Raw genomic sequence first — 17,979 nt, forward strand, 5'->3', positions numbered from 1 at the left:
TGCCACGAATGACAACGAGCCTGGGTCTGACCACGCTCCGCAGACAGCAAGGATGCAGAACCCAAACACAGGCCGCCTCCACTCTTTGCTCTGGGACCAGCAGCCCCAACTCTCTCCTTGGTGCTGCTGGTGCTAACGAGCAGGCATGGTTTTCCACTCTCTGGCCCCATATCTTCCCCGGCCCTTCTGCTGCCCACGTTATCACGGCAACCTGAGCTTTCTTCTGACCTGCAGACGTCTCTGGCTGCACGGAGACCTCCTAGAACTGACTACTGCCGGCCTGACCCCAGGGCCCCTGTTTTTCCTGACAACAAAACTTTATGTTGACTAGCCCCTTCAAGGCAAGCGGGAGAGGTTTGGTGAAAACTGTGGAGGTGGTAGTGCCTTCTCCCCACGAAGATCATCTGCCCTCGGGAAGCTGCAAAGAGGCTTCTCTGGGGGTGTTGGGTGGCACCAAGCACCACCCAGGTGGCAGCTGTGTGTACCTCTGTGCATGAGTACAGTGTGTGTGCGCACATGCAGGGGAGGGTGTTCTCAAAAGGCAAAAGCTGAGTCTATCTGGCCCCAAGTGTGGAGATGGGCCAAGGCTCATTGTGAAATGTTTCCTGAAGAAGATTCTTCAGTGTCTGAGACTAGCACTCACTCCTTCAAGTCTTATTTTAGCCTGCTTGAGTCACATTCTGCAGTAGTAATAATAGATAACATTTATTGAGCCCTCACCATGCCTCAGGCAGTCTTCAAGAGCTTTAAATCTGCAAATTCTCTGGGGCCGATGCCGCGATTCCTCCTCTCTCGTTGAGGAGACTGTGACGTCACAGCCAGTGAGCAGCAGGGCCTCAGAGTAAAACCAGACGGTCTGGCCCCCAGCTCGGTGCCCTCACGCGTTCCACTAGAACGACCTTTGATGATCATCCAACTCACTGGCTCGCAAACCTTTATTTCATATTGACCTTTCTCTCTGACTTTGGTCTGAAGGGCTTCCTGCTGGAAGGTTCTGGAAAGGTGGAAAATCCTGAATCTGTACAATCCATCTCCTGCTAAAGAATGATGTCTCCCGTTGATAGTCCCTGAGCTGTTTCCTGATATTTTTCAGGCCTTCTTACTAAAGCATTAGAGAAGAGTCATTCCCTCTTTTTACACAATGGGGGACAGTCCCCCAACCTGAAAGCAGCTGAGATAAGCCTTGTGGCCCAGTGACTTCAGGGATGTCACCAGCCCCAGCACACTGAGCGCAGACATGGTCTGGCGGAGGGCCGTGCCCCATGTCTCTTCTTCTCTAGGGCATCACAATGGTGTGCCCTTCTGGAAGGTCTTGGGGGGGGGGGAGGTAAAGAGGAATGGCTTCCCACATCTTCCTGCACCTTTCTGGTCAATCCGTCCCCGAGTCAGTCTGGCACCAAACTCGGCCACCATCATCACCCCCTTCCATCGGGGTCTCGCTTCCATCGGGCCAACGCCCATGGCCTGCCGGACTCGAACAACACCCTGACTGTTCTTCCTGGCTGCAGACCCTCCCCTCCATTTCCTTCCTCCCCATCTTCGACATTAACTTCATAATACACCGCGTCACACATGTAACCCTCCCTTTCTTCAGTGGTTCCCTGAAGCTAACCGTGACCGCACCTCAAGGCCCCCGCCATCAGGCTAAGCCTCCAGCCCTGCCGCAGAGCTCCCTGGCCGTCTCTTCTGTCCCTGCTCACGCAGGCACTCATCCCCCTGTTCCTGCCCCAAGCCACAGCCTCCACCTGGCTCCCGTCCTGCCACCTCCCTTCCCCTGGCTGCCGACATCGTAACTGTTGTGCAATGTTTGGCCCAAGTTGGCTTCTTCCATTGCACTTCTCATGGGACTGCCTGGGGTTATACCACTCTCTGCATCTGTGCTGTCTTCTCTATGGGCGGGGGCCACTCTTCAACATGACGTTCCTCTGGGCAAGGTCCTCAACTGCCTGGAGTCGATTTCCTGGTCTCTAAAACCAGGATCACAGCACAGCTGCTGTGAGCTTAACTGAAAGAACATATATAAGGTGCCTACCACACATCAGGGGGATAGTTTGATCAATAAATGTTGGCTGATTATGGTCTTGGATTTATGTGCTAACACAGAGAATTCTCTGCTGAGTGAAGGCACTTTAAATTTCCCATGATTTGATCTTCTCTCTCTGTTCTGAGGATTCATTTCCATGTCTGCACTCCCAAGCGCTGGTGTTTTCAGAAGGTAGTTTGAGAATAAATCCAGAGAGGTGCTCATATTCACTCAGCTGGTACTGGTGAGGAGTCTGAGCACCAGGTACTGTACGGGGCTTAGGAGGGAGACCCAAGGATAAGCCAGCATCCCTGCCCCAACCGCTCAAGGCCTCAGAGGGGAGAGGGAAAGCAAACAGAAGCTCGCAGCTCACGGTACAGGTGCTGCTGAGAGGTGAGCGTGGGAGTGAGGAGCAGCGACTGAACTCAGCCTGAGCAGGCAAGGTGCCTTCCTGGAGAGGGGACCCTGCCAACTAGATTCCTGAGAGAACCAAGGGCCTGCACTGAGAGAGCAGCCAAGAAGAGGAGGCATGAACCCCGGGCTTGGTGGGGGTGGACATGCCTCGGGGGAGGGGTGAGCTGACGGCCCTGGAGTTAGATGGGGAGCAATGCGTCTGCACCTGGAAGCTTCCGTGGAGGAAGTGTGAAGTGGTGGTGGGGTTCAGGCGGTTCACACTGGTTGGGCAGAACCGATACCTAATTTTTGGTTGAGTTCAGCAAACCAGTTGTTAAAATGGCACTGGTGATCAGGGTGCTCTCTAAGGTGGGTGCGTGGGCAGCCACCCAATGTAGAAATCACAAATTTCCATTCTTTACTCTTTTTTAATGTTCATCTGTACAACAGCATATTCTAAGCGCCTGTAGTAATGTTCATTCTGTCCACAGGCGAAAAAATTACAAGTGAGGATGCCAATCAAGAAGCAATATGGCGTCTGACCTATGGTGGCGCAGTGGATAAAGTGTTGACCTGGAAATGCTGAGGTCCCCGGTTCGAAACCCTGGGCTTGCCTGGTCAAGGCACATATGGGAGTTGATGCTTCCAGCTCCTCCCCTCTTCTCTCTCTCTGTCTCTCTCTTCTCTCTCTCTCTCTCTCCCTCTCTCTCCCCCCTCTAAAAATGAATAAAATAATAAAAAGAAAGAAGCAATATGGCCTGACCAGGTGGTGGCGCAGTGGATAGAGCATCAGACTGGAATGTGGAGGACGCAGGTTCAAGACCCCAAGGTCACCAGCTTGAGCACAGGCTCATCTGATTTGAGCAAGGCTCACCAGCTTGAGCCCAAGGTCACTGGCTCGAGCAAGGAGTCACTTGGTCTGCTGTAGCCCCCCAGTCAAGGCACATATAAGAAATCAATCAATGAACAACTAAGGAGCTGCAACAAAGAACTGATGTTTCTCATCTCTCTCCCTTCCTGTCTGTCTGTCCCTATCTGTCCCTCTCTCTGTCTCTGCCACACAAAAAAAGAAGCAATATGGACATATCTTAAATAACAGTTTTATTGTTTTTTTAAGTATTATTTAACATTTCTTCATTAATATTTTAAAATTCTTTCTTACAACATAATCTAGTTTTGTGTACCTCTTTTATTGTTCTTATTTAAATATTAAATGCATGAAATAATAAACTACCTCTTGGTATATCAATTTTTTATACTTAAAATGATCATTAGGGTAGAGAACTGGTTGTTAAATTATTTGAATCCCACCACTGGTGTAAAGGATGGATCAGTACGGGTTCAGGGCCAGAGCCAAGTAGGAGGGCAGTCGGGCGGCTGCTGCAGTCACCCAGGCGAGAGGGGACAGCAGGTGAGCATGGTGGCGAGGTCAGGGGTCAAGAGCTGTCTCGAAGGCAGATTCAACAAAATGAGGGTGAGGGACAGCAGGACCCCAAGGGTTTGGGCTTAGGTCAAAGGTGAGCAGCCAGGCAGGTGGTGAGGAGGTGAGGAGGTGATGATGAGGGGGGTGAGAGCAAGGTGAGTGCCTGCTGTCCCGACAGGTGGTCTAGACAGGCTTATGTATCTGTATGAAGAATCAGGGAGAGACAGGGAGGAGCAGGGAAGCAGGACAAGGATGGAACGATGGTCGCTCTGGCTACTTCAAGGTCATTGTGAGGGTCAGGTGAGGGCAGGAGGCGAGAGCTGTCTGGATACAATAACCTCCAATCAAATATATGAGCCTCCTCTTGTTGTATCAGAAACACCAAGGATGACCTCGAGAGGCATTGCTGATCTTGCCCCTTGCTGGCCCAGCTGGGACCCAGGCTGGCTCAGCAGAGCCCTCCTCCTGTCACATCACACAGCCCGCAGCCGCCCTCGGGCTCGGGCCTGCGACCGCAGGCTCCGTCCCACTGTCTGGCACGGCGGCCGCTCCCTGCCACGGCCTCTCCCGCCCACGGCGGCAGCTCCTCTCTGCTCTTTCCATCCGTCACCCGTCACACACATCTGTACGTCCTGGCCCCCGGCCCTGAAATCACTCCTCTGCCAGCCTTGGCTTCTGCGCCCAGCCTCTGAAAAAGTACGGATTTCACAGGCCTGGCATCGCAGTCGCTTCATTGCTCACCCTGCCTTCTAGTCTCTAAAGTAAGTGTGACATTCAGGCAAGTTAAGCATTCAATGCCAGGAGCTGAGGCTCAGTGGCCTAGCGGACATAACTGGCACCCGGGCACCAGACTTTGTAGGTGCTCCCTCCCCCCTAGCTATGCTTATACTACACTTTTCTTATTTGTCTTGGAGACCATACGGCACCCCTCTGCGTGTGGCGCCCGGGGCCTGACAGGCCCCCTTGCCGCCCCCTCGCTACGCCACTGCTGAGGCTGCGGCAGGAAGCTCTGTGCCCGCGATCCCTCCAACGCTGCCCCGCCTTGTTCTTGGAGCACAACCCAACTCAGAGGTGGGGGGCAGGGCACTACACAGGACCTCTCCAAACTCATTCACGTCACCCCTTTCTCCTCCGGAGCTGTCACCCTCTCTGCCCTGCCTCTCAGACCTGCTTTTATCCACTGCTGCGGAGCCGCGAATAGATCACAGGGCCTGCGTGCTAATGCTAGTACTGATTTTACTCCTCATCACCACAGCTGACACAGTCACTGAGTGTCACCAGAGGACAAAGACTGGCGCAGCCTTTGACATGGACTGTGGATTTGCTTGTCCTCACAGCCACCCTGGGCACCTTCGTTGTTCCCGTGAGGAAACAGGCTCAGGGAGTTTGAGTAATGAGATGCCTCACACACAGCAAACACAGTCAGTCTCCCGTTAACTAGTTACCTTGCCTGGGCCTCAGTTTCCTCCCCTGTGAAACAGCATGACCCCCTCACCCCCAGGGCTACTGAGGACATCGTGTGAAAGACATGTGAGATCGTTTTGTCAGGTCTCACGTAATTATGAGGTGTGACCATTTTTATTCCGAGGACTTCCTGCAAGGGTCAGCCTTTTGCTCAGGAATCAGCCCAGGTGCCCGGAGCCGCCGCAGGCTTTCCCAGGCCAGGTCTGCCGGCCCTGTATCTTTCTGGCATTACAGGCCCAGGTGGTATATCACACCAAGCCAAGGGCTCTGGGCGGATATGGTAACCAAACATGACAGCGTTCTGGGTTTTAAAGGGGAAAAGCCTGTCTGTTCCAATTCCTTACTCTAGGCTGCGAAACGTGGGCAGGTCACCGTCTGCAGTCAGGCTGCCATCGACGTGAGATGCCAACCCCGGGAGCAAACAGCTCTGCTGCTTTGTGTTGAACAGATCTTGGGGTCTTCAGATAAGCACAGAGACAGTGTCACACCAGCTTCCATTTGTGACTTAAGCTGGGAGGGGTGTCTGGTGACCTCCGCCAAGTGGAAGGCACGAGGCCGTGGGGAAGGCTGTGTGAGGAAGTGGAAAAGGCAGCAGTGGGAAAGGGCAGCGCGAAGGGTCCTGCCGGCCCTCGCGTCCTGTGGGGAAGGGAGTGTGTGAGGGGAAGGATTAATCCAGGCCGTGGGGGAGGGGAGGGGAGCCGCTGCTGAGCCGGAGACGCCATGCATCTAGAAATAGCCTCCAATCCGATTCAGTGACTAAGTCGGTTCCCACACCTCTTTCTCTGCAGAAGTATTTTCAACAGACAGAACTGGAAGTGACCTTAATAACCATCTCTCAGAGACTTCCCTCTTCTTACAGGTAGGAAATGGACACCAGGTTGCTGAGAGTTCGGGCAAGGCCCTAGACAGGACGCAGGTCTTCTCAGGGACAGGATAGCTGTCCCCCTCCCCCCACTTTGTCACACTGCCAAGGCACGGGACAAAACAATGAGAATGGACAGAAGAGAAAATAGACTAACAGTCAGGCTTTGTGCTTGGTACTTGGGCAGAGGACACAGGAAGATGTATAGAGAAGGGGCGGAACACTCTCTCTACTGGGTATTCAAGTGGCCAATAAACTTATGAAAGGCGAAGTTAAGCCACAATAAGATATCACTACTCAGCCTCTAAAAAGGTTAAAATGGAAAAATACAGACAATCACAAGTGACAGATAACAAAGAAGGGAGCAGCTGGGACTCTCCTACACGGCAGGTGAGTGGGGCTAGGTAAAACCACTTCCTTAGATGTCTGACAGGGTCTCCAAAAGCTTCCAGAGATACTCCCTAGAGACACACGTATACCTGTTCACCAAAGCACAAGTAGGAGGTTAGTCATAGGAACTCTATTCATAAGCGCCCCACTCTGGAAAAATCCCAAATGAGCAGTAACAGTAGACGAGGTATAGAAATTGCAATATATTCACTCAAAGGAGTAATATACAAGAAAAAAGGCACTGTCTTGCAACACCGGCTGGATTTCATACATATAATTTTGAGGGAAACCAGGCACACAAGAGTGCATCCTGTGTAACTGCATTTATATATGAAGTTCAACAACAAGCAACGCCAGCTGGTGGCATTCGAGGTATGTGGCGCTCCTCTTTCTGTAGCCCAGTTACGGTGGGGAATAGAGGGCACATGGGGAGCTTCTGGAAAACTAAGTCTTCTTGTCCTTGATCAAGGTGCTTAATGCAGGAACATGGCTGTGCTCTCTTTGGCAAAATCTTCAAGCTGTCCATGTATGAGGCTTGAACTTTTCTGTATGAATGTGGTACTTTCATACAAAGTTTACTTACTTAAGAAAAGATGAAGAGAGATGCTAGTCTTGGGGCAACAATATTACAAAAGCCATGCAACTGGAAGAATTCAATAGAATCCATGGCATAGGCAAGGGCCAAACCAAACTCCACTATGCCTTTGCCTTCTCCTTCCCTGGGAACTCCAGCCACGCCGGCCTCCCCACAGCACTACAGAGAACACTCCGAGTGCAGATGGAGGGTCTCCTCCACCATGCCTTTGCCTTCTCCTTCCCTGGGAACTCCAGCCATGCCGGCCTCCCCACAGCACTACAGAGAACACTCCGAGTGCAGATGGAGGGTCTCCTCCACCATGCCTTTGCCTTCTCCTTCCCTGGGAACTCCAGCCACGCCGGCCTCCCCACAGCACTACAGAGAACACTCCGAGTGCAGATGGAGGGTCTCCTCCACCATGCCTTTGCCTTCTCCTTCCCTGGGAACTCCAGCCATGCCGGCCTCCCCACAGCACTACAGAGAACACTCCGAGTGCAGATGGAGGGTCTCCTCCACCATGCCTTTGCCTTCTCCTTCCCTGGGAACTCCAGCCACGCCGGCCTCCCCACAGCACTACAGAGAACACTCCGGGTGCAGATGGAGGGTCTCCTCCACCATGCCTTTGCCTTCTCCTTCCCTGGGAATGCAGCCACGCCGGCCTCCCCACAGCACTACAGAGAACACTCCGGGTGCAGATGGAGGTCTCCTCCGCCACCTTCCACCTTTTTCAGTGCACACCTCCCCAAACAACTCTTTTTTTAAAGAAAATTTGGAGAAGGGAAAAATGATACTACCTCCCCCTTGGCATTACTGGCCCTGAGTGCATAGGCCAGGGCTTAATTTCAAGGCTAGCTTAAAGAAACATTCTCCCCCAGTGTGGGCCACAGGTGAGAAGGTCCCGGTGGCCTGTGGAGGGCACTCAGGCAGCCCCCAGTCACCGGTGCGGGGGCTTTGCTCACTGGGAATATAAGCTCCATGAGAATAAGCATTCAGAGTGTTTGCTGATGTATTGCTAATAGCCTTATGCTCACCAATTTTCAGGATGAATTTTTCATGGGAATTATTTAATTCCAAGTCAGTTTCCCATCCTGGGCAATGAACATACTTCTCTATCTCTTTCCACATCTTTCTGCTGCCTCTTCCCTCAGGCAATGTGTAATAAAGGAGGCAAACCCAGGGAGGAGGAAGGAAAATCTGCCTGCAGAACTTAAGCCAGTTAGTACCTTCCAAAGACACTTAGGTTCTCCTTGGGTTAACTGCCTGTCAGAACTTGGTCTTGGTGACAGAACACCAGAAAAGACAATGGACTCTGTTAGCTAACTGATATATGTTATATCTGTGCCCTCTAAGCAAAGCTGAAATAGAAATATGGAACTACCTAAATTAGGAAACTCAGAATCCTTATGTGTCATCTCTTCTCCTTGTCCCACAAGCACAAGTCACACACACACACACACACTCAGTGACCTGGGACATAATAAGGGCTTTATGTTTGTGACAGAATAAAAAAAAAAAAAAAATATATATATATATATATATATATACACACACACACACACACACACACACACACACCCAGAATCTGAAAACTTGATTTTGAGGTTCAGCCAAATATTGACTAGCTGTGTGACCTTAGACAAGTCCCTTAACCTCTCTGAGCCTGATTCTCCTTATCTAGGTATATGATTCATCTGCTAGTAGTCTTGCTCTTTTGCCCAAGTCTTTACGGCAAGTACTAGGTACTCAATCCTAAAACCCAGCACTTAATTTGGGGGTGGGGAACAGACCCATTTTCTAGGTCCCCACCAGCTCCTTTTCCTTCAGGACCAATTTTTGCTTCTCGTCCCTTCTACCTCAGAACAAACAATCCAGTGTAGCACCCAACACCTCCACTGTGAGGATGCCAGTGCCTTAGAGCCAAGATCTCATATCACTCTCTATTCCCTGGGGTGGGCCCCCAGTTCCAGCCAAGCTAGTACTGTACTCACTCTCCTCCTGGGGAGGGGATCCATCACTGCTGCCTGGCACAGTTCTGCTCGGTCCTGCCTTTGTCCCCATCCCCTGGCAGGAGTCCTAGAATGTGGTGCTGGCCAGGAGTGTGTTGCTTTGGGCATCTCTATGAGGTGATGACAGTATGAAAGTCAAAGCGTTCTAATGTTTCCTGAATTAACTCTAAGCTCCTTATCCTGAATTCAAGACTTTGCCACAACATGACCCCAAGTTTGCCTTCCAGAAATATTTTCCACCAGTCCCTCCCATCCATCACCTCACAGTCCAAGGAAACTGAGCTGACTCCTACGAAACACTATGGCTTCCCACCTCCTTGTCTTTTGTATGCTGCTCTCTCAATAAAGAGCACCTACCTGGTTAAAATCCTATTTCTCCCAGGTCCAGCCCAGATGCTATCTTCAAAGGCCTCTGCCTCCCTTCCATGTTCAAATTCCTTCTCCATAGACCCCCTGATATTGTTTTGTCTCTCTTTCTCTCTCTTTTTTTTTTTTTAAACAGGAAAGCTCCTAACTCTTGCAGTTTGCTCCACAGCCGAGACAGAAGTAGCTACACCTAAACCAGGAACAGGGTAGGAGATAAGAGCTTGGAAATCGAGAGCAGGACGTCTGTGCATTAACTCCAGAATCAGGGATATGGCTCATGGCAATTTACATTCGGGTATCAGGCATCCACCCCATGTGCATTTCTCTCACCAGACCATTTGCTACTGGGGAACGGGGACCGATTCCTGGCATACAGCTTGGCATGTGGTCGGTGCTCAATAAATGTGGTGAGCGAGTGAATGAGCACGTCAATAGTAAAATGAGTGAATGAATGAGGTGCACAATGCAACATCAAAGTTGGTGGAAATTAACTAGGAAACAGGGTGTGAAAAAAAGTTAGCTAAGGCAGTCTGTCCAGATGCATTCTCATCAGCAGGTTTTCTTGTCTCCTTCCCTTTTAAAGGCTCAGGTGCTGTCTCTTTGGGAAATCTGTCTGAAACTCACGGAGCAGGTGGTGGCGGGAGGGGCAGTATGTGAGGACCCAGGGGACTGGGAGTAAACAGAACACCGGCCCAAAGGCACCTGTTACTCAGCCTTCGTGGTCTTTCTTCGCCCCCTGGTAAGGACCCCTTCAAGGTCCTGGTGGCACCCAAACAGACTGCTGCCCGGGACAGCAGACACAGTTCTCCAGGATGTTCAGAAACTCCTCCGGCTGCTCTCTCCCAAAGGTCCCTGAAAGTCTGCGATGCCGTGGAGGGAAGTGCACTCACAGGCACTGCCAGCAGGCTCACAAGCTCCTGTGCTGAGAAATGGTGCACAGGAGGGACGGGGATGCAGCAGATGGGGAGCTTGTTTGTAAAAGCTAAGTGTCTGCGATGGGCTTTCCCTCCACCCCCTGCCGCCTTGATGTGGAATCACCAACTCTGTGCTGAGCTGGTGGAACAGCCTTGACCCCGAGGAAATACGGACACTTTTTGTGCTTAGCCGCTCCAGCCGTAAAGATTTTTATCCTATTACTGCTAAGTGACGAGTACAAGGAGAGAAACGATGATGATCTCTGGCAGCCATTCCAACCGAGTAAATAGAAGGAGGGAGAAATGCGAGCGGAGACTGGGCCTCTGCCCCTTCATTTCCCAGGATGAAAAGGAGCAAAGGAAAAATGTCTTCCTGGTGAGATGAAGCGAAGTGTGGAATTTTCCCTCCAGGCCAGTGATAGGCATCCCACTGTCTGAACCATTTAGCACAGCACTGGACGAAGGCAGGAGAATGTGCTGAGGGGGACGATCACACCAGCTGGGCCACGAGGAGGTGACCTAACGGGGTTTCCCAGCTCTAACTCCTTTCAAGCCCGCGGCTCCTAGGCTCAGTCTGCCCTGCTACCCGCTCCCCTACGTCAAAGCAACCCCGTAATAAGTCTTGCTGGGCAACAATGAAAATATACATTTGCTTTGTCAAAATATTTCCCTTTCTAGAGAGGTGTTGACCCCATTTGACTGCCAGATGTTTAATGTGCTACTTGGATGATGGCCGATGCAGCTGTTGCCACAAGGATGTGGGGGCAGGACAACTGGAAAATAAAGACTGTTTGTTGGGCCAGTTAATGATTACAGACAGCAGAACCCCTCTGGGAAATCTTCTCAGACCCGTGCTAGCTAGACTCTGCCTCTTCCCTACCTTGTCAGTTACTTACAGCATACTACCCCCTCTCCCTGATATAAGTGGCCATGACTTATTCACCCTCGTGACCCCACAGGACCCAAGCAGTGCCCTGGAACTTGAAGCTTTCATCGGTGCTAACAGAATTGTGGGGTTAGGGGGAAATTTTAGGGTCAGGATGCCGTGATGCAGATGCAATTGCTTCGTTCACACTGAGGCAGGGAGGATAGCAAAGTGTATACATGGGTAAATATCAGGGCAGAAAAGACTGACCACAGGAAGGTGAATGGATCTACAAGTGTGTGGTGACTCACAGAATGATAAAGCTTCGAGTCCAACTAGAGATGAGAAAACAAAGCCAAGAGAGGAGCAGAGATGTGCGAAAGGCCATTGCTGGCTACCTCATCCCCACTCCTGTCCCACGACTTGAACAGGGAAGAGGAAGGGCACCCAGCCACACCGCAGGGCCTGGAAAGGAAGGGGAGGGCTCTCCTAAGAAAACTGAAGATGCTCAAGCAAGAGATGCAGCCAAACCCCAGGAAGCCTCAACATCACTTTTACCAAGAAGCTCCGACTGTAGCCCTCTGTGGCTCCTACTGAGGAGCCACTCCTGGACCGGTAGCCATCGGCCTACACTGTACATCTGGTTCCTTTGTGGGACCCAAACCCTTTGATACAGGCTCTTCCCACTGGTCCACTCTTGTGTTCCCATCATGCCTTGCAGCTAAGGGTCTTCTAGTTATGACACCAGTTGCCCTCTAGGGGGAGTGATCTTTGATAACATCTGTCAAAAGACTGATGACATCCAGTTTCGATCTCAAGATTGTGAAAACGTCCAACATTATGGAAGGGGTGGGGTGGGTGGGAGATGTTGTTAACCCCAAAGGATGAATGGAATAGGGGGTCCATTGGAAACTGTGGACACTCACTTTCCAAACCATCCTGGGTATGGGCATCACTCACTGCCTACCCCATGGACCCCATAAACCTTGGGAAAGTGGAGTTTGAAGCCTGCCCCAGTCTTATCCTCTTCTACCCCCCTCCTCAGTTAAACCAGCTGCCTCCAAAGTACTGGGATCCATGGAACAAAGGCCCAAGAGAAAAACAGTGACTCTGTCCTGTTCCATACAAGGAAATGAAGCCCTCGGCCTCTCCGGGGCCTCTTCCATCCCATCACACCATGCCATGACTTGCTCGTCAGGCGTTCCACGCTGCCAACGCACTAGGCTTTCCCGTCAGTACAGTTTTCCCCCAGTTTCACCGCCTCCCCCCTCCTGCCCGCCTCACCCCACTGCTGCACTGCGGAGTGCTGGGTCCCCAGGCAGCTCCCCCCCCCACCCCCCGGTACCCTTCTCCTCAGCAGCACGGTCCTAATGCTCAGCTAACAGTTCTCTGTTTCAGGCGCTGTCCAAACATGTCCTATAAATCAGAATCCAGTTACTGTGGTGAGAAAATTGGAAGCAAATTAATAAGTTCAGACCCCTCCCACAGGCTGTGTCTTCCCTCTTCTCTTTTCAGTAATGAGAACTCTTTAAGGAAAAAAGCGTTTTTCCTTTAACTGAATCTGTGCTCCAGACCCCTCATCTGCATGCCCTGAGGATGGAAGGGCAACAGGAAGGGGCTTTTTCTAGCTCTTCTTCTCATCTTTGCACATAAGGCAAAAGGGAGGGAGTAGTCAACTGTCTTTCCTGTCTTACTCCCAACATTTACTGAATCCCCATCACAGACAGGCACTGCCGTAGATGTTATCAAAGATCACTCCCCCTAGAGGGCAACTGGTGTCATAACTAGAGACCCTTAGCTGCAAGGCATGATGGGAACACAAGAGTGGACCAGTGGGAAGAAAGCCTGTATCAAAGGGTTTGGGTCCCACAAAGGAACCAGGTGTACAGTGTAGGCCGATGGCTACCGGTCCAGGAGTGGCTCCTCAGTAGGAGCCACAGTGGGCTACAGTCGGAGCTTCTTGGTAAAAGTGATGTTGAGGCTTCCTGGGGTTTGGCTGCATCTCTTGCTTGAGCATCTTCAGTTTTCTCAGGAGAGCCCTCCTCTTCCCTTCCAGGCCCTGCGGTGTCAGCTTGTGCATATCGTTACCCTGTAATAGTAACTACAATGGAAATCTCTAACTACTTACTATGGAGTAGGTAAGTACTTTAGATATATTTTATGTGATCCTTACAAAAATCATATTAGGTACATATCCTTACAGTTATTTTTATCTTTATTTTTTCAAAAGAGGAAATTGCAGTCCAGAGAAGCCAGGCAGTGGTGAGTTTACTGAGCTAAGTCCACAGCACAGCCGGGCCTGGAAACGGGTGATCTGATCCCAGTCTGTATTCTTAACCCCTGGCTGTACTGCCTCTGCTTGACTCTGCCCTTCAGGGAAGGCAGGCCTCACCCTGCTGCTGGGACTGAGAACGCGAGTTTACATTTCACTCTTGAGAATTCGCGTAACAAGTGGGGCTGGCATGAGAGCAGTGGTTCCATTGCAACTTTGTCCCTAGGAGACATCTAGCCATATCTAGAGACATTTTTGGTTTGGACAACTTGGGTATGCTAGTGGATAAAGGCCAGAGATGCTTCTAAAATTCTACAGTGCACAGGACAGCCCCACAAAAAAGTACTATCCAGCCCAAAATGTCAGTCTCCCTAGTCTACCAATGTAGTTCACCAGCAGTCACAGCTGATCAGACCTGGGGCATGCAGGGCCCAAGAAGGTCCCAGGGCTCTGTCAGACCAGGCAGGTGGGCATCAGGCATTGCCACAGGATGAGTCAGTTTGCAGTTAATATAGGAGGCTGGCATCACAGAAGGATTAAGGGATTTACCTAGTAACTTCAACTGCATGAGTTCCCAGGGAGGCAAGGGTTGGAAGTGGGGGGCCCTACAGACAGAGGTTACTCCACAATGGACCCCATCTGAGGGTAGAACACCAGGCTTTGCTGGCAGTAAATGGTACTCCCACCATCGCCACAAGAATGATGTGGGCACCAAGTCAGCCTGGAGATGGCTGATCAGTTGGTGGCCTTTCACAGTGCTAGCTTGGGACTTTGCACACAGTAGGTGCTCAATACTCCTGCCATGACTGCTTGGTCCCATGTGCTTGCCCTCATCCCCAATCACCTGTCTTCTCTCCTTCCTGCTCTTTCAGATTATGATCTATAACTCTGAAATACTCTGAGTAACACCATCCTGGCTTCCACAGAGCAAGGTTAGTTCCCTGAGGCAGACATATGGCTGGTACACTTTTTCTTTTTGTCTTCCCAAAGGGTGTCTGGATTTCATCTAAATCCTCTCTTCCCCTCATGCTGTGAGCCCAGCACATCACACTTACTGAACAGATGGAACTTACTGGGTTAGTTGCAGAGCCCACGACTGGACTAGGGAAACTCGGATCTTTGGGGTCAGGCTCAGTTCTTCATCCACAACCACCACCGACGTCTGACCTTTGTAAACTTCATTCATTTCTGCCTCTCAGATCATAGAATAGGATGAAAACTTCATCCTGCTTGGCGTAGCCCTGTGTACCTGCCTACGCAGCGAATTACTCAAGCCTCGCTGCTGTAGGGGAGCGTACGCAGGGGCGCCTCCCTGACAGCCCCCACCAGACGCAGCAGCTCCTTTCCTGGCCAGGAGGCATCTCTCTGTCCCCCTGGAGGGCCCGGCACAGGACTCAGAACAAGAGAGTCACCACCAAACTGAGACCCGGTGAGGCCTCTCGGCATTCTGTCTCCTCTCTTCCCTGTTCTCCTATTATGTAATCTCTGCTCAGGGATATAAAATAGCTTAATGTTTAAATAAAATTCTGTCATATGCTGAGGGCAAGGATCAGCGCTGGGAATTGACTTTAAGAAGCTTTCAGGCCAGCAGCAGGGGGTTCTAAGTATAGTCAGTCTCCCGGGTCACTGGCTGTAGGGGACTTCCAGTCCCTGCTGCCAGTGACAGGGGCCTCCCACCCTCTCCACAGGGTGGCTCAGAACAATGAACAGCACAGACAGTGTGAATTACTGCAGCGTAAACCCTCTAGCAACCAACTGGCAACAAATGGTTGCTGGCCCCAGTCCTTGGCACTGGGCACTGCACAGATCAAGCCTGCTGTCGATGAGTCATGACTGCAGGGAGAGGGACAGAGAACAAAGAAGGAGGAAGTACCTCAGGTGGCGAGTGTCCGGGACGGCCCGATTGCTGGAGATCCGCTCGCTCTCCCGCTGGTTGAAAGCGTACAGCTTATAGGGGTCGTCACCCACGCGCCACTTTTTGGCATTCAGATATCGCCGCTCATCAAACTGGTCCCAGGGGTCGTCCCAGTCAGCATCCAGAGTCTGTGTGACATGAACGGGAAGGCTGTGAGAACAGTTCCCGGCTCTATACCGGCCCCTCTGTCTGTCTGTCTGTCAGGGCCCAACCACAGAGACCAGGCTTGTTCTGGCAAGGCTTAGAGCTCCAGGACGAGGCCAGTGGCAGGACATGAATAAAACCATCAGCAACAAAAATAAGCAGAACCACCATCACAGCAGCGGCCATGTACTGAGTATGCTACGCCAGGCGCTGAGCTAGGTCCAGAACACGATTCTGTGTATTTCTCACAGGGGTCTATGAGATGGATAGAGCCACATTCTCATTATGCAGACAAGGAAACAGGCTCACCTCGCTAAGTACCTTGCTCAACATCCCACAGTTAGGAAGTGGGTTTTAGTATCCTGACTCGAGGCCACCTCTCCCAGGTAGTTTGAGAACACGTGACTGAAATTGCTGGCACAGTAGCTGGCACACAGTAGGTACATAATGACCATCATTCCCCTAGGAAGGCAGTGACGACAAGTACGTAGTCCATCTAAAATGGTGTGCTGCCCACAGGACGGACACCCTGTGTGTTCCTGTCTTCTTGGGGCCCAGGAACCTGTGATTACTTTTAAGAAGCATCAATGGGGGAGCAAGTCAGAACCCTCGCCTCTTGGGAGACAGTACTTTGGAAGGTGCTTTCTTCTTCGTGATCTCACCTCCTCTTCCCCCAAACCCTCTGCGCTGAGTCAGGAATCAAGGTTTCGCAAAGGTAACTGGCTCGTCTGAGGTCACCCAGAAGGATGGTGGCAGAGCCCAAAGCACAGCTCATTCTCCTATGCCCTCCAGTGAGTTTGCACAGCGGAGGAGGAGAGGGTATTCATACAAGGGGTTGGAGGGAAGCCTACCAGAGCCCAGGCCGCCTCACCTGCCCCATCCACGCCAGCTCCACAGCCAACAGAGCCTTGCACAGCCAGCGGGAGATGTGGGCTTCAGGGCCTCGGCAGCTGGATGTCTTCCTTGATGACCACCGTCACCTGGGGTGAGAGCTCGTCTATATCCGCCCACGCTCACACTTTTCAGGCTCATTACAGCTGGAATAACGCTGCATCTCTGAAAAGATCCTAGTGACCAGGGTCTGACCTGGAATTGGGGGGCCTGGGCCCCCAGGGCTGGCATCCTCCCGGAGGAGGAGACGTTCATTCACATGCCACTGATCCTCCTTGCCGTGCAAGTATCCAAAGCTGCCCGGGGACCGCCCATCCCATCGCGGACCAGGACGCCCTTCTCCAGGTGGGGAGCCTGGCGGGAGGGCCAGGGCAGGCCCACGGGCGGCAGGTAAGGGGCCGCTTGCCGTGCGCACCTGTACCTCGGGCGCCGCTCGATCTTATCTGGTAATTGATCTCTCTTTCTCTCTTGTTATCGCCTTTAAAACAGCATTCTCCAGCTAATAGCACAAGATGAAGCTTTAGGAACCAGTGATTTTTATCCAATAATTGACTTTATTAATGTCCTGTGATAGTAGTGCAAGTAGTGTTGCTACACAGGGGAAACTGGGGGGGGGGGCAGTTATGAAACTCCTGAGCCTGTGCCTGACAGCTGTCACCTGTGCTTGGCGACCTGACCTCCCACTTTCCAGGGTGGGCCACGGGGCCCTGGATACCCGTTCCCAAGTTAGGTCATTGCGAGTCTCTCAATAAGCTGTGAGCCCCACAGTGCCCTGTGCTGCGGAGGGGAGAGGCAGAGAGGGAGGCCCCGCCCTCGAGGGGGCTGCAGTGCTGCAGAGAGACACCTCTAACACCCCTAACAGAGGCGCCAGGGAAACGGGAAGGCCTTCCAGAAGAACTGACCAGTGAGTTAGAGCTTGAGGGCTGAGTGGGCATCAGCTTAAGGGGAGGTGAGGAGGGGAACAAATGTGTAGCGAAAATCCAGATAAAGGGAAGGAAGGCCCGGTGGAGGAAGTCTGCACAGGGACAGGCCAGCTCAGGAATGGGCAGGCCAGAGTGGGGCTGCAAAGAGAACGTGAGTGAAAGAAAATTCTGGGACGTTGCCGGGCCTGTATGAAGCAGGTCAGAGAGCAAATGTCTCTGGCCACATCTGTAGGGTGGAGTGGGGGGAAGGGAGCTACCACAGGAGGTTAGTGACCTCAGTGAACTCACTTGGTGGGAAGGGCAGCCGGAACTGGGGCCCTGCTGGGGCCAGATGGACGGCTCCAGACCCAGCCAGAGAAGCAGGTGGAGAGGCAGGCCCCCGTGGGGAGGGCGGGCAGCCAGCCTCTTGGCCTCGTCCCCTACTCTCTGTTCCCACTAGACCAGGCGCAGGGCCAAGAGGGCATGAGGCTAGGTCATCTGCTCGGCTTGGCAATCACCACTCGAGGGGCAGTTAAGCATCCTGGGCAGGATCTGTCTCCTTGGAGATGGTG

The 17,979-nt window shown here is 52.0% G+C and overlaps 1 protein-coding gene across 3 annotated transcripts in view; it reads right to left on the reverse strand.

Annotated features, from left to right (window-relative positions):
• GALNT14 (polypeptide N-acetylgalactosaminyltransferase 14) overlaps positions 1-17,979 on the reverse strand; it is a 212,470-nt gene that overhangs the window by 66,204 nt on the left and 128,287 nt on the right. For 2 of the 3 annotated variants that reach the window (XM_066264724.1, XM_066264726.1), the window contains exon 2: positions 15,429-15,598. In XM_066264724.1, the coding sequence (XP_066120821.1) occupies positions 15,429-15,598 (170 nt within the window). Of the gene's footprint in view, positions 1-9,120; positions 9,158-15,428; positions 15,599-17,979 lie in introns of those variants that run through there. The other variant, XM_066264725.1, reaches the window with a different exon arrangement.

Source organism: Saccopteryx bilineata, chromosome 3 (genome assembly GCF_036850765.1).
Source record: "Saccopteryx bilineata isolate mSacBil1 chromosome 3, mSacBil1_pri_phased_curated, whole genome shotgun sequence".
NCBI classification, from domain to species: domain Eukaryota; kingdom Metazoa; phylum Chordata; class Mammalia; order Chiroptera; family Emballonuridae; genus Saccopteryx; species Saccopteryx bilineata.